The 14,711-nt window shown below is 44.7% G+C and overlaps 1 protein-coding gene across 5 annotated transcripts in view; it reads left to right on the forward strand.

Moving 5' to 3' along the window:
- Positions 1–14,711, forward strand: part of LOC146524334 (transcription factor COE1-like) — a 55,585-nt gene that overhangs the window by 18,945 nt on the left and 21,929 nt on the right. For all 5 annotated transcript variants that reach the window (XM_085178729.1, XM_085178721.1, XM_085178736.1 and 2 more), the window contains exons 7-8: positions 10,598–10,679; positions 12,555–12,696. In XM_085178729.1, the coding sequence (XP_085034855.1) occupies positions 10,598–10,679; positions 12,555–12,696 (224 nt within the window). The remainder of the gene's footprint in view (positions 1–10,597; positions 10,680–12,554; positions 12,697–14,711) is intronic.

The following is a 14,711-nucleotide window of genomic DNA, read 5'->3' on the forward strand; positions in this document are numbered from 1 at the left end:
ATGTCGAGGCATTTTAGAGTGGTTTCGGAGCGCAGCATGTACAACTAATGAATTTAACCCCCCGAAACTGAGTGTAAACTCACACAAATGCACAGTTTCGCTCTCATGCGCACATGCTCACTGGGAAGGGAGTCAACCATTTACCTGACCACAGGTGAGCCACGTACCAGGCGGCTGATTGCCACCCACGTCTTCCTCTCCACACAACTGTTCTCCACCCACCGGGATCCAAGGGGAGGCGCCAGGGGCAACATCAGGCTGTAATGGCAAACTATCAGAGACATTGAGGGTGCAGGAAGCTCACTGCTGGTCGACTGATCTCCGGCGTTTCATTGACAAGGCCTCACATGTTCACTAGATTTGTTTTATTGGGGGGTTTTTTTGTTCTGTTTGCTCGTGGTAAACACTCACCTCTTGTAACAGGCAGCTACTGCCTCTGTCACACCGAGGCTGTCAACACAACATTCAACCTGCACCGTAATCCACATCACACTGAGCTGCACAGCATACAGATACACACACACACACACACATGCATGCGAGATGTACTGTATGTATGAGCAAAATAGATGTACTCAGAGGCAGCTTAAATGCATATAAGGGCTGTTAAAGCTGTGTTTATGGGAGGCATTTGCATAGTGTTCACAGCGCGTTCTGTTTCCCATACACACACAGGCGCAAGCACACACTCCTAAGAGGCACTTCTCTACCACAAACACTCTCAATACGCCTTCCTGACTTAAAAAAAAATGAAAGAAGCTTGATTGAGGCAAAACAAGAAAGGCTGTTTTTTTTCCCATATTTCCTGTTTCAATAATTAATATGCATGAGTTTTATGGCCGCTTAAGATGCGATCAATTATTCATTAACAGCATGTTAATTGCATCCACAGTCGTGAATATTTAACCAAACACTAAATCAATGAGGTCGAATGAGCAGCAATATGGACACTTTATAAGCTTTGCCAAAAAATTAGGTTAGGCTTTAATGAAAAACAGGAGAGAACAGATTGAAAAGGGACAAAAAAATGTGAAGAAAGAACCAGCTTCACAAAAGGAAGGGAAGTTTGTGTTAGAAAGCAAACAACTGGAATAAACGCATGATCGTTGTAATATTATAGTCAGTAACTCTTAGCCTTTTCTCCCGTTTTGTCTCTTTTTTTCTAATCTCCTTTTTTAAATGGAGAGGATGTAATCTCTTCATCTTTGCCCACTGTAGCCAGCCTTTTTTTCACTCTCAAAGACTCCAGACTCCTTTGTCCTGGATCTTTGTGTGCTCGTGTGTGTGTGTGTATGTGTGTGTGTGTCTGCGTGTCACAGCGGTGTCTGGACAGTGACATTTCTCTGCTTGGATAACCATCGCGCCCTCTGTCCCTCTGTCCGTCCAGCCATGACGCAGGGTAATGTCACCTGTCAGTCTCAAACTCCTACTTACAACCGCTGTCCCCCACCCCTTCTCAACTCTCCCCCCACTCCATCCGCATGGAACTTCACCACCCGTACACCACCTTCTCACTGCGACCCTAACTGCCCCTTCCCTGGACCTCACCTGGGGTACAAAGCCCTCACCGTCTTCCTTTTCCTGCTCCTTTTGTCCTCTTCTCCACTACCTCATATGACTCCATATCCTCTTGGTCTTTCATTGCACATATCCAAATGGCAACCCCACCCCTTTATTCCCCCTTATTTGCCCCCCTAGGACCCCAAAATATGGCATAGGAAGACAGCACATATAGCACTAGTCAAAGTCAGGGGGGTGGGAAGTTGACTTTTGACTGGGCCCAGTTGCATTCTGCGCCTGTTTTCAATTATTCTCCTGGCGCTGGCAGGGTGGAGGTTTATGCATTATATGGGAATGTAATTGACTATAACTGCCCTCTTAACATTAACCAGGTGTACTAGGTGAGTGTGTGAGATTAGGCCCCGGGACTTGGCTGTTATGGAGTGTTGGCCTGTCTGTGAGGTTGTGTTGTTGTTGATGTATTTATATCCTACTCCTGTGCGGTGCCGGCCATTACCACCGCATTTAGATGTGCCTTTCCCCGACTCTGTGCGCATTTCTGTGCATGCCTGTGTTTATGCGTGCGTGCACTAAGCTCCCGCTCACTCCTTTTTGTGCAACTTCCATCATGCATCTGCCTGTGTGCGTGTAAGAGTGAGAGGGAAAGTAAGGAAAGAGGCAGGATACAGATACAGCCTGCTTCAAGGGGGGCCTGACTTTACAAGGACAAAGTCAAAATGGGCCCATTCACAAGGCTGACATGCTGTGATTTGTATGTATAGTGGTGTGCAGCCTGCAGGGCACTAGCCCAGGGGCTATCACAGACACCCAGACCAGTACACCAGCAGGGGGAGGTGATGGAGGCGAATCGAGAGTGTGTGCGTGTGTGTGTGCATCAGTGTTTGTGTAGAGAAAGAAGGGTGTGTGATGGAAAAAAAAAAAGAAGCATCAACAGGCTGTCAATCAAGCCCTAGCCACAGCTTGTCACTCCTCGATAGAGCTCATCCGGGGGAGAATGGGAGTCCCTGGGACCCCGAGAGGAGAAAGGAGCAGGTGCTGGAGGGAAGGCGGAGGCAGCAGGGAGGAGGTGACTGTCTGCCTGTCTCAGTGACTCAAGCTTGATTTGATATTTGATACCGAGCATGTGGCATTTGAATGCAAATCTATTTTGATTGTCTCACCGTCTGATAGGGTTAAAAGGAATCTATAGGGGATATGCATGCGTGCATGTGTATCAGAGGGGCGGCTGGAGACATTCACATGCACAATATAAAAAAGAGAATTATTCAGATGGATTATATTACTGACCATTTTGCCTGCATCAAGCAATCCCCCCTCTGCTCTCAAAGTGATATACAGATATTTAATAGAATAAATACAAAAGGTAAAAAGGTCAGAGGTCAAACAAATGGGCCATGTAGTCATCATCGCCTCCTTGATGTTATAGCAGAACTGAAAAAACTCAACTGTGTGCACACACTTGATGTGCACGTGTACATCTGAAAATCTGAGCCCATGCAGGATAATTATTTTTCCTGTATGCACGTGGAGGATTGTGTTTAAAAGCAAGCATGCCAAGTAGGTAGACAGACGGACAGATAGATCGATGGATAAAGTCGGTATTACTGCAGTATGGAAATCTGAGGCTCAGTTCCCCTCCCAATTAGAGTAGTGACTTCTGAAATGCCATAATACCCATTAATTAGCAGGCTGCTATTTTCTCAGTGATTTGGCTAATTAGTCTGCGAGGCTCTACACTATCTGGACCATTATTATTGGGCTGAAGCCATGCAAGCACACTTGCGTGCACGCCCGCATTCGAGTTGGTGCACAAACACGAGCATACTCATCGTGTACCTTACAACTGGTAGCACAGTTGAGACTAATTTAAGTGGCATCATTATTTGCTTGCGGGACAGCATAAAAGAGTTTCAGCTGAAGAATGGTTTGATGAAGAGGCAGACACACACACACAAACACGCACATTGCCCTCATTGTTAGCTATATGGTCTTCGTAACATGGTACTGATACTGGCACAAGCCCATCCTACTGTTAGAAACATAAGGAAAGCTTTTCAGCCCTCTGTAATGACTTGGCATGTATGTGTGTGTGTGTGTGAGAGAGAGTGTGTGTGCAGCTCTCTCTCTCTCTCTCTGCTTCGACAGTCCATCAGTGTCTCCCACCGGACAGACAGGCCACTGACACAGCACCACAAGGCCAGGAAACCTCTTCAATCACTCCCTCACTTTTCCTTCTCTGTCAGGCAGCAGAAAGGCGTGATTGATCTGTTGTTTCATCACCACCATGATAAAAGAAAGAAGTTGCTCTTCTTTCAGTGTGTGTGTTTGTGTGTGGCATCCACCTTCTTAAAACTTTATTAATCATCTTCATCAGTAACACAGCCCTAACATTGGTCATCTTATACTTCGCATGTGTATGTACGTGTGTTTGCGTGCACGTGTGAATGTATGCTCGCACCCCTTGCAGCCCGGTGAACTTCATAAGTGTCCCATCACCACTTTAATCAAATTACTTATGAACCAAAATTGACAGTTTTCATTAATTATAAAGGATTATTCTAATTGCGATTCAAATTTATTCATTTAGAACAGACGGCATTCAGTAATGTTTCAGGAAATTTGCATATTAAATGGAGAGGGTAGGCGATTAGCTATGCTAATGTATGCATGATTCCTTATTTTGTGATTGGTGGGCCATATGTAGCAGGCTGGGGGTGTGCAGGTGAGGAATCTAGAAGGAGCTGTAATATGTTTGATAAACACAGAAGGATGCAAGGCCAAAACATACACGTGCACACGTATTTGCACACACACACACACACATCTGTGTTCAGTATCAGTCTCCCTCCGTCACACACTCTTTCTCTGTCTTGCATTTTCTCGGTCTCACCCCGCTCCCTGTTTCCACATTCCTCCCTTAAGACCCATTGGAGGAAACAACTTTTCACCCGAGAACAAACATGGCACACTAATTACGTTTCTGATTTCTGATCCTGCTGCATTTAGAAACATAACCTTGAGCCTGTGTACAGTCACAGTCACAGTTATGATTTAATGTGGTGTTTAAATGGAACAAAAAGAAAGAACTTTTGCGAGTGGCACATTCATCCCCACAATGTATGGGGCCGGTCCAGGGTTGACACAGTGCTCTTAATCAAGCTATATATAGTCGATGCATTATGCATTAAGTTTAACATGTGCTTAAATCAACAGTATTCAATATGAATGCATCAGTCTTTAAGTAAGGCAGAGGGGAGAACAGTTAAGGTAAATGACTGCACGGGGAGGTACACAAAGCAGGCTGAAGGGCCCGGTCTCACACACACGCACACACACACGTGCGCGCATGCATGCATGCGGTCACACACACCCTTCGGCTGTGTGGCGGTGTCAACCCAGGCTGATGACAGGGCCATTATTCACTGGTCAGTCCCACGAGGGCAGGGTTTGGGCTGGACAGCGTAGCAGCGCGTCCCAGCATGGCAGGACAGCGGTGAGGTGAGAGGGACCAGGACCCTTCATTACTCCCGTGGTTGGGGGCCTGGAGCCTCTCTTTCTCTCTTTGTCTCTGTCTCCATCAGATTAATGGGCCAGGCCCGACAGAGGAAGTGTTTCAATCAGTGCCGCCTGCCAAGATTGTCCATCACCTAGACAGCCTGCTATTCATCATGGCTTTGATACACAGATGCACATACACACACACATGCACAGATGTTTATTTGGTTGCATTTTTCTGTGGGTGGTTGTGGCGTAAAGCCAGCCCACAGGTAGCGATCTTATCCGGCTACAAGTTGTCGAACCGGGCGTTCTTTTCTTCGTCATCAGGAGGGCTCTCATTTCCTTGTGTCACAGCGCTCGGCGCACAACTTCTCAGCTGAATTTTGAATGATCTTTTTCGGATTAAATGGATGAAACACAATTGGTTAAGTGTCTCTGGGACTTCTGTCCCCAAGCTGGGACTTGAGCTCCGGATCCAGGGGGAAGCGAGGAGAGATCTTTCCCCAAGCAGAGCCTCTCCCCGAGCGGCACAGCGTGGATCCCCCCACGCTCCCTGACCCGTCGTCTCCCTCCTCCTGGGTCCATTTGTTCTGAGAAATATTTAACGACAGGGCAAATTCAACCGACATGACGTGCACACACATCGAGCAGATAAAGAGGAGGATGGGACGATGCGTGGAGTGAGCTCGAAATGAATTTTTCAGCGCAGTGAGATGTTCTATTTGAATAAATCATGACACTTAAGATAGACATGAGGGCAGTATAGAGGTGCCCACCACTACTTTGAGGAGTAGCACTCCAAAGGAATGAAGTGTGTGTGCGTGTTTGGGAACGGGACAGAGAAAAATGGCCTCTCTTTGTCCATTTACTTCAAAGTTTTTTGTGTTCAGTATTATTTTTTTTACATATTTAGTTAAATATTTTCTCTTTTTAGTCAAGTGACATCACTTTATCACTGGGTGTTTCTGTCACTGTCTATCTAAAGTGGGCCATTGCAGACTATTACAGGCTGGTGTCCGAGACTGAGGGCCAGGCCCAGAGACAGACCTGGTTCTGGATTATTAATGTCCCCCCAACCCCGTGGAGCCAGGCCGCCTCCTCCACCCAGTGCCACCCCCCCCCCCCCTTTCTCTGCACTACACCCCTGGGGTCAGCCTGCATGGCTCCTGGTGTAAGGCCCCCCTCATAAATCTCCCTAAATTAGTGTGTGTATGTGTGCACGCGCGCGTGTGTGTGCCTCCATGCTTAAACATATACTGCAGGCAGGGAGACAGGTCACCACAAAAACAAGCCAGTCAGGCTCTCGGTTGAAGTGTCAGTGATGCATGGCGGAAAGAGTGCAAGAAAGAGTTGCAGAGGAAAGAAAGAAAATGAGAAATGAAACACGAGGGGAGGAAAAGAAAATATACAAAACAGGAGTTGAAGAAGATATTTGATTCCGTGAGAGCGCCAGACTTCGCTTTTAGTTTGGTTGCCTATTTATTGCTCCTTTACTAGTTTTTTGTGCTGTAACATTATATTTGCTTACAAATATTTACACTTAATTTGAATCTGCCTCTGACTTCATTAGGATTGATTTCCTGAGCAAATCTTAATGCTTAATTGCTGAAGTGCAGGAACTTCCATCCTTCTACCTGCCTAGATTAGTTCAACATGTCCCACGGTGGTAACAGGCATGGGGAAGTGCTGTTGTGTCACTTAGTTAACCCCGGAGACAAATGGCTCCCCTCCGGAGCACAGTGAATTACACACCTCATGAAGCATATTAGGAGCCAGACACAGGGGCTTTTCTTCTGGAGATGATCTGTACAGCAGAAATGGATGGAGGGAGAGGAGAGGGCTGAGTTATGGTATCACCCGCAGCCATTTTTACAGCGCATCAGCATCAGAACAAAACAGAGAGAGAGAGAGAGAGAGCAGCATGAGGAGGGGCGAGGGAGAAATAAACGGCAAAGAGATGTCCAACAAAAGGTGGAAAAGATAAATAAACCAGAGCTGCGGAGGAAGATAAAAAACCCGGAGTTTCAAAGTTATCTGTGTTAGATTTGACAAGGAAAACAACTCTTTACCTCATTTGTGGTTAATGTGGCAAAATTATTAGAAAATATAACAGCATTGTCCCTCGGAGGCTTCATTGCTGTTAGCTAATCACTTAGACAATCTTTATCACCACAGTAATAATATTTAGATGCTACAGGGATTACTTAAAAGTTGTGTTATAATTGCTTTTCCTTGTTTTGTTTTTTATGGGCAGAGGGTGAGTTTGTGTTTAATTGCTCCAAAGTGACAAATAATGCCCCTTATGATATGATGAAAGTGTGAGATCATTAAATTACTACGCCGACTGGCTGCGTGTGTTTATTCGTTCAGGGTTTTTTTTTTTTCTGCTTTTACAAATTTATGCCATGAGGCTTCAAGAGGCCAAGCAGTTATTTTCACAAATTCACTTCCACAGCCATTTCTAGATTTGGAGGGGGGGTAATTACGTGAAAGCAAAATGGTTTTATTTCATTTAATCCAGCCGGCGCAGCAATTTGCACTGGTAATATTTGTAGCTGTGGAGTCTGCACAGTAAAACAGCTGAAACTCACAAGAGTTTCAAATACAAACAAGGTAGAGGGAGGCTGTAATCGAAGCACGACCGTGCGCGGGAGACAAGGGTGCGTGTAAAGCAACTGAAAATTGATGTCTTCAGAGAAGATGCTGTTTTATTTTTACATTTACTATGTGTAAGATTTAAAAAACATCATATGCTGGCCTGAGGAATATAAATACAGAAGTAAGGAGGCAAAATCCCCAAACACACACACAAATGAGTTGTCAGGTTTTCCAAGTGCTTTTCGGCGTTCAGCTTATTCGTTTCATTATTTTCTATAAATCTTATACACCTACATTCCCCTACGTCTCCCTATAGTAAAAAAGTAAAGAATTAAAGATACTGACTTTGGTAGGACTGACTGTGTGGGTCCTGAGCCTGATAAGATGTAATGTGACCATGATTATTTTGCTTGGTGTTCCCATTTTCTTGGACCAAACTACTCTCACACGCCGCCATGTGCATGGAGAGAGTGAGAAGCAACAATTGTTAAACATCAAATGGGTCCCCTATTGATCAAAAGGCAAAGAAAACAGTATAATAGGGAGCTGAATTGAGCAAATGAGAGAATTACAGGCTATCTGTCCATATTTACCGGTCAGCTGTCAATCAGATTATCCATAAATCCGTATGGTAATCTCCTTGCTAATGCATATCCACCCCCCACTCCTACAGCACACACCCACACTCTGTTGATCCATGTAAATGTGTGCCAGTGGTGATTCTAGTTCCCTCGGCTCTCCCTGGGAGACGAGATGGAGCACAGAGGAACCAGCTCGCTGCAGTTTTGTAATGTTTCCACACGGCTGACTCGAGACACCTTAAGTCATGTAAATAATGAATCAGATGATGTGCGATTGTGGGAGATCCGCATGCTGACATATAGAGCAGCACATGAGGCGCGCTGACTTTCTCTCGCTGTGTTTCAGGAGCAACCCAACCCCCTCCTCCAAACTCTAATATTTAGCCCTCTGATTTGGTCACCTCTGACTCGGCTGACCCTAACTTTTCTCCTTCCACTTATCCATCATCTATCTGTCATGAATAGCAGAGCAAGAGGAGGAGGAGGAGGGCAGTTGAAGAAAGCGTTGAATCGATGAATTAAACAGGAGGCGCAGCTAGGAAGGTGGAGTATGTTGGACAAGTGGAGGTAGGCCACAGCTGTCTGTGAGGCTGCTCCCTGACCTCGAGGAGACAAGAAAGTTGGGAGACCCTCAGTCTGTGGGGTCTAACAGCCACTGTAAAAAAAAAAAGGGGGGGGGGAACTCCATCTCTCTGCTTCATGAATTATTGAGATATTGGCCTACAGCTTCTAAAATATACAGGAGGGTGGTCTGTCTCTCCTTTCAGATTTCACATACTGTCTACCTCGTCTCTCTGTCTATGTTTCTATCAGTTTCTCCTCTCACATTCTGCCTCCTCTGTTTTTTCCCCTCTTTTTCTCCCCTCCCCTTCTCATTTCGATTTGGCCGCTCGAGCCAGCGAGACTGTAAATCAGAGCACAAACAAAGCCAAAGAATAAAACAGAGCATCAGAGAAAGACAGTTTGTTATTGAGAGCACATAAGAGTCTTTTTTTTTCTTCTTCTTCTTTTGCTTCAAGAGGAGCATCTACCACTAACCAGCTGTCACGCATTTAAAAGTTGTCAGGGATAAATTCACGAGTTCTTGTGTTACATCAGATGCTTATAATGCACACAGCAGTAGGCTGGCCCTTGGAATGAGACATAACTCCAGCTTGTCCATTTATCTTCTTTGCTCCTTTCTCTCTCTCTCTTTTTTCGTATCCCTAGATGAAGCAATTGTCCAAGGCACGCTGCTACTTACAGTGTTTCTCTTGACATGTTTCTGTATGTGTGTCTGTGTGTGCCCGTGTGTGTGTGTGTGTGTGTGTGTGTGTGTGTGTGTGATGCGCTCACTCGTGCATGATTATATCTGAGGCGGTTGGCTCCAAACGCGCTGCCCAGTGCAGAATCCTAGCCATAACAAATGAACAGAGGGGAGAAAATAAGACATATGAAAGAAAAGCTGAGCAAAGGAGTGATTCTCTCACTGGCTGGTCGAGATCTGTATTGTAAGCAGTTTCAGCTGTCAGCACTTCTTTGAGCTACCTCAAAGGGAAGTGGGGGGGAATGGGGGTCGGTGGTGGTGGCGTGTGTTGTAGTTTCATTTTTCCCCTTTTGAGGGTTCCTGTTTATTTGTACACGGCGCTGTTTATTTTCGCGGCTCATTTGATTTCGGTGTTTTTTGTGTGTTTTTGTTGTTGTTGTTGTTTTTTAAGACAGACAGACAGCGCAGAAGGGAGAGTGACGAGACGTACAGTAGTGTAGGTTCAGTTAAAGAAGAAGTTGTCAGGCTTCGAGCCTTGAGGTGGGGCTAGGGAATAAATTGTCAGCCGTCCCCCTTCCTGCTTTTCAGCCCACCCCCACAACTCTCCCCTTTACTCCTCCGACCCTCCCTCTCTCCCCCTCTCTCCTTCCCCTCCCTCCCTCCTTCATTAAGTATTGATGCGGGTAGCCATACTTGCCATCTCAGCCTATTAATAATGCATGGCAGGTGCTGTTGATGTGGTCTCTCACACTGAGATTGAGAGAGGCAGGAATGACAACACTATGCTGCAGAGTAGCTACAGCACAACCTCCGTCACACGGCTGTGCAGCTGTGGGGGGTGGGGGGTGGGGGTTCTGCGTCTGCCCTGGTGAGTTTATGGCAAGCTGTGACAGCAGCTCCAAGAGATGGATATACAAGGTAGCATCTTACTCAATATCCCGGAGCTGTTTTTACATAGCAAAGTGCCTTTGTCATAAACAACTGATGGATGATGGTGGGATAGTGTATGAGCCTTGTCTGCCACTGCTCTTTTATTTGTTTTATTTGTGTTGTGTGTTTTATTGAAGGGAGCTCGCACTGTTTCAGTGACTCACAGGTGCTGTTGCAACAGCTCATTCGGTTCTCTTGCTGTTTGTTTCTCTTGCACGTGCAGGTTCTTCCTCAAGTTCTTCCTGAAGTGTAACCAGAACTGCCTGAAGAATGCAGGGAACCCTCGAGACATGAGGCGTTTTCAGGTGATATATAACTGTCTGAATGCCTAGCTCAGTATTTATAGTGGACAGGAGCAACACTTCTGTCTGTTTCTTCTTCTTCTTTCTTTTAAGGCTGCACACACAACCACAGCGGAATCTCCTTCCTTTCAAAGAATAACAGAAAGAATTCAAAAGATCTCTTTCTAGTAAAAATGTCCAGAAGCCACAGAGCATAAATGTTCGAAAGTTACAAAAGATTTAATAAACAAATGTCCTGAGGACTCAGAGAAAAGCATCACAACAAAAGAACGTTCAGTTCTAAACCCACATATGGAAACGCCACAAACAAAGCTGCAAAATGCCTCATGAAACGATAAGTAGATGTGAACCCGTTAGGAATGATAAACCCAGCTTTCTATTTGAAAGCTCTTCAAAGCATCTTTCTGCTCTTTGCTTTGACAACTCTACAGTTTTGGATGACTCCTACTGCTCTCACAGCTTTGTTTTTGGTGGCAGCCACTGGCTCCTTTAAGGGAAAAAGCTCTGAGAATCCACTGTGCACACACTTCCTGTTCCTTCTGGAAGAAGGGCTCGCCACTGGCAGCCATCTTGGCAACAAATTTGGTGGTTATTTTGAAGCCCCTGTCTAAGTGAATGAGGAAATAGCAATAACTTTAATTTCAAAGGGACATAAGTGTTGCATGTCTAGAATCACCAGTGAATCAGTGAAGTTTTCCTAACAAGTTACACTTTAACTATTCATGTTATAATAAAAATACAAAATACTTTGCATGTGCATTTGTGCATCTAAACTGGCTAATAGATGTCCAGATGTGAACAACCTCCATATATGCATTCAAGGAATTCTCCTATGAATTTCTATTACGAATCATTGGTGTCATGTGTCTAGTGCAGAGAGCTGCTGGTAAAGGTTGAGAGGTATTTAGCAGCTAAAGAGCACGCCATTTCTATCAGAGGTTGGTGGAGACCAAAGCGTAGCTAAAAGGAGAGTGCTCCACATCTACAGGATGTGTAAGTAGGCAACTGTAGGCTATGGTTTCCTAATACATCACCAACACATACTGTGTGTTCCCAGCTATTTTCTTAAGTGACCAAAGTGGGCTTTTTTTTAACTAAACAAGCACCACAGATATGGTAAAGCAAGCAACATAATGTCAAATTAACCCCTCTGGGACAAAAAATAGTGGAAGTAAAACTTAAAAAGTGTAAAACATACTGGTCATAAAAAAAAAACAAGTCCTTAAAGTCATGAACGTGTGAGACTATACGAATAAATATTATAATGTAAATTGGAGTATTTGTTAAACGTGGGTTAAAGATTATGTAATGTGTGTAAGCGTGTGTGTGTGGGTGGGAGTGAATCTCAGGGTACACGTATGTGTAGCGCAGGTGACTGGCAGGTCATGTGAAAGTAAAATATTGCTGTCATTCATTAGACAGGAAGGAGCATTAGGGTCATATAAGTTTATACTACTTCCTACTCACGTTCAAGCATAAAACTTGACTTACTTATATACAGATGATTAATATATTTGGGTTTTTTAATATCCATATATGTCAGTTGTGCTTTATTCTTTTACATGTTTAAAATAAAAGTATATACAAAAATAGTGATTCATATGTTAAAACCCATTTATTCCTAGAAAATATATGAACCAGTCTTCATGAAGTGTTTGGTGAATTGTAGATATAACAAAAGAAGTATAAACATGTTTACTTCAGTGTGAAAGTAAGTTAATCCACATAGCATTTTGCATTTTTTTTACTCCTAATGCTTGTCTGGCGTAATCACGACAGCGTTCAATTACTGAAGATTTGTAAGCACCCACAACAGGGTGCTGTTTGTTGTTTTTAACACCTTGTTTCTCACTTTCTTTTGGTTTTCCTTTTTCTCAGGTGGTTGTGTCGACTACGGTGAGCGTGGAGGGTCACGTTCTGGCCGTCTCCGACAACATGTTTGTGCACAATAACTCAAAACACGGGCGCCGAGCTCGGAGGCTGGACCCGTCAGAAGGAACGCCATCCTACCTGGAACACGGTATTTAAAGCGAGAACAAAACACCTCGGCTCTCTTCCCCATCTTTCTTTGTCTCCTTCACTTTATTTCTCTCTCTATGACTCCACTCCTCTCCCTCCCTCTCTCAACCCCTTCCCCCCTGTCTGGCTCCACACTCAACCCTTCCTCTGTCTCCCACTCCACTCCCCCTCCAACCTCCTTTCTTTCTTATCTCTCTCCTGTTTCCTCCTGGATTCTCACTTTCCTCTCTTGTAGGGTTTCTAACTCGAGCTAAGAGAGGAGTGAGTGGTAGCTAGTGAGTCTCTTGTCTCTCCCTTGTGGCTTGCTCCCCTCAGGTCTCTGCCTCTGGGCCTTCTACTCTGCCTCGCATAAGCACTATGTGTCTTATGAGGTCTGTTCTGCTTAAAGCCAACACTGGCTTTATTTCCTCGGAGACCTGCTTTTATCCTCCAGCCCTCCATCACTCCCCATCCCTCAGGTTTTCAAACACACCCATACACATACTGAAAAGCCCCTTGCACACACATACATACACACCCCCGCATGCACAGTCAAACCCAAACCTTTAATACTTCATAATGACATGTGCACATGATTTAGGAGCCTGCACTGATTCCCAAGTCCCTAATCCAGTTATTTTCTCATTTCGATTTCCCAGACATTGAATAAGAGAAACATATTTTTTTTCTTTGAGGAAAGTCAACCTCAGGGATGATAATGACAAAAAAATAAGCGGGGATTTACATGATGGCCTATAGTAGATTGCATTAAGATTGAATGTTATGGTTAAGTCTTTCTAATGACTATTCTCCAGAGGCAAGGTGGACCACTTGTCCCTGCGACTGGTCTCACAGATGATTAGAAAAGTTCACAAAGATGAGACATATTGGAGACGTCAGCGAGGCTTGGATCTTGCACATAAAGAAGAGTGCACACAGGACACCAACAGATGTTTCTCGTGTCGTAGAGATTTGTTTGGGAATTTCTTCCCCTCTGATTTTCAGTTTTCCCGGTGATGGGAGTTAAAAAGGAGGAACAAGAGGAATAAAAGGAACAGAACAGGTTACAGGGAGAAATGTAAATGTGATGAAAGAATGGGGGGGAAGTGCCCAACAGTGTAAAGAATAGAGAAATAATTTTTTTCATTAAAAAGAGGACAGTAGTTTCCCATTCCCCCCACCCCCCACCCCACCCCCCTTTCTGGTGTGGGTTCAGTTTGTGTGCAGGATGCGCAACTTTGGGGCCCATTTCAGGCGGCAATAGATGAGCAGTGCATAGAGTTGAACAGATGGCACTGAGGAACACCCCAAAGTATAATCCTATCACATGGATTCACGTTCCACCATCTGGTTAATCCACACACACACAGATACACACATAAACACACACATGCACATCGAGCGCACATAATATCAGCGGCTGTGAAAAGGAGGCATCTTAGGCCATGATTACGGCCACAGATTGCTGCTTGGTGAACGCTGATCTCTGCAGGCGTATCGGGGGGCTAAATATCATTCCAGCTTGTTGGGGAGGATCAACAGAACAGGGAGTCAGGCAAAGAGCAAAGGCTAGGCTGCAGGGAAAAAAGTCAGCCTAGTCTAAAGTGGATTATGCCGCTTTACAGAATTACAGCATGTCTGACAAGCTGCATATCTGTTAAGGAGAGGAGATTTAGCTTGTATAAACATGTATTTTCCCAATGCTGTTCTTTTCTTCAATCACATCCAGCAATCATAACACCAAGAGATAAGGTCAAAAAGCACACTGAATGGCAGTTATTGAAAATGCTGTTTATTGTTGTGGTCCCACGTACTTTGTCCCATAAGATGCGAAGAATATGCTTAGAAGGAAAACACTGGGAGCTTAGAAAAATCCATTACAAATGTACCGGGCAGAAGCTGGAAGGAGCCCATGTGGTCGTGCTCTGAGACACAGGCTACTACACAGATATATGAAACAGGCAGCTGAGCAAGAGCTAAGTGTTCGGCTAATGAAGGCAGTGTATTCAGAGGGCAGAGCTACTGTTGGCTCTGCTG

The sequence above is a fragment of the Neolamprologus multifasciatus genome, chromosome 2 (genome assembly GCF_963576455.1).
Source record: "Neolamprologus multifasciatus chromosome 2, fNeoMul1.2, whole genome shotgun sequence".
NCBI classification, from domain to species: domain Eukaryota; kingdom Metazoa; phylum Chordata; class Actinopteri; order Cichliformes; family Cichlidae; genus Neolamprologus; species Neolamprologus multifasciatus.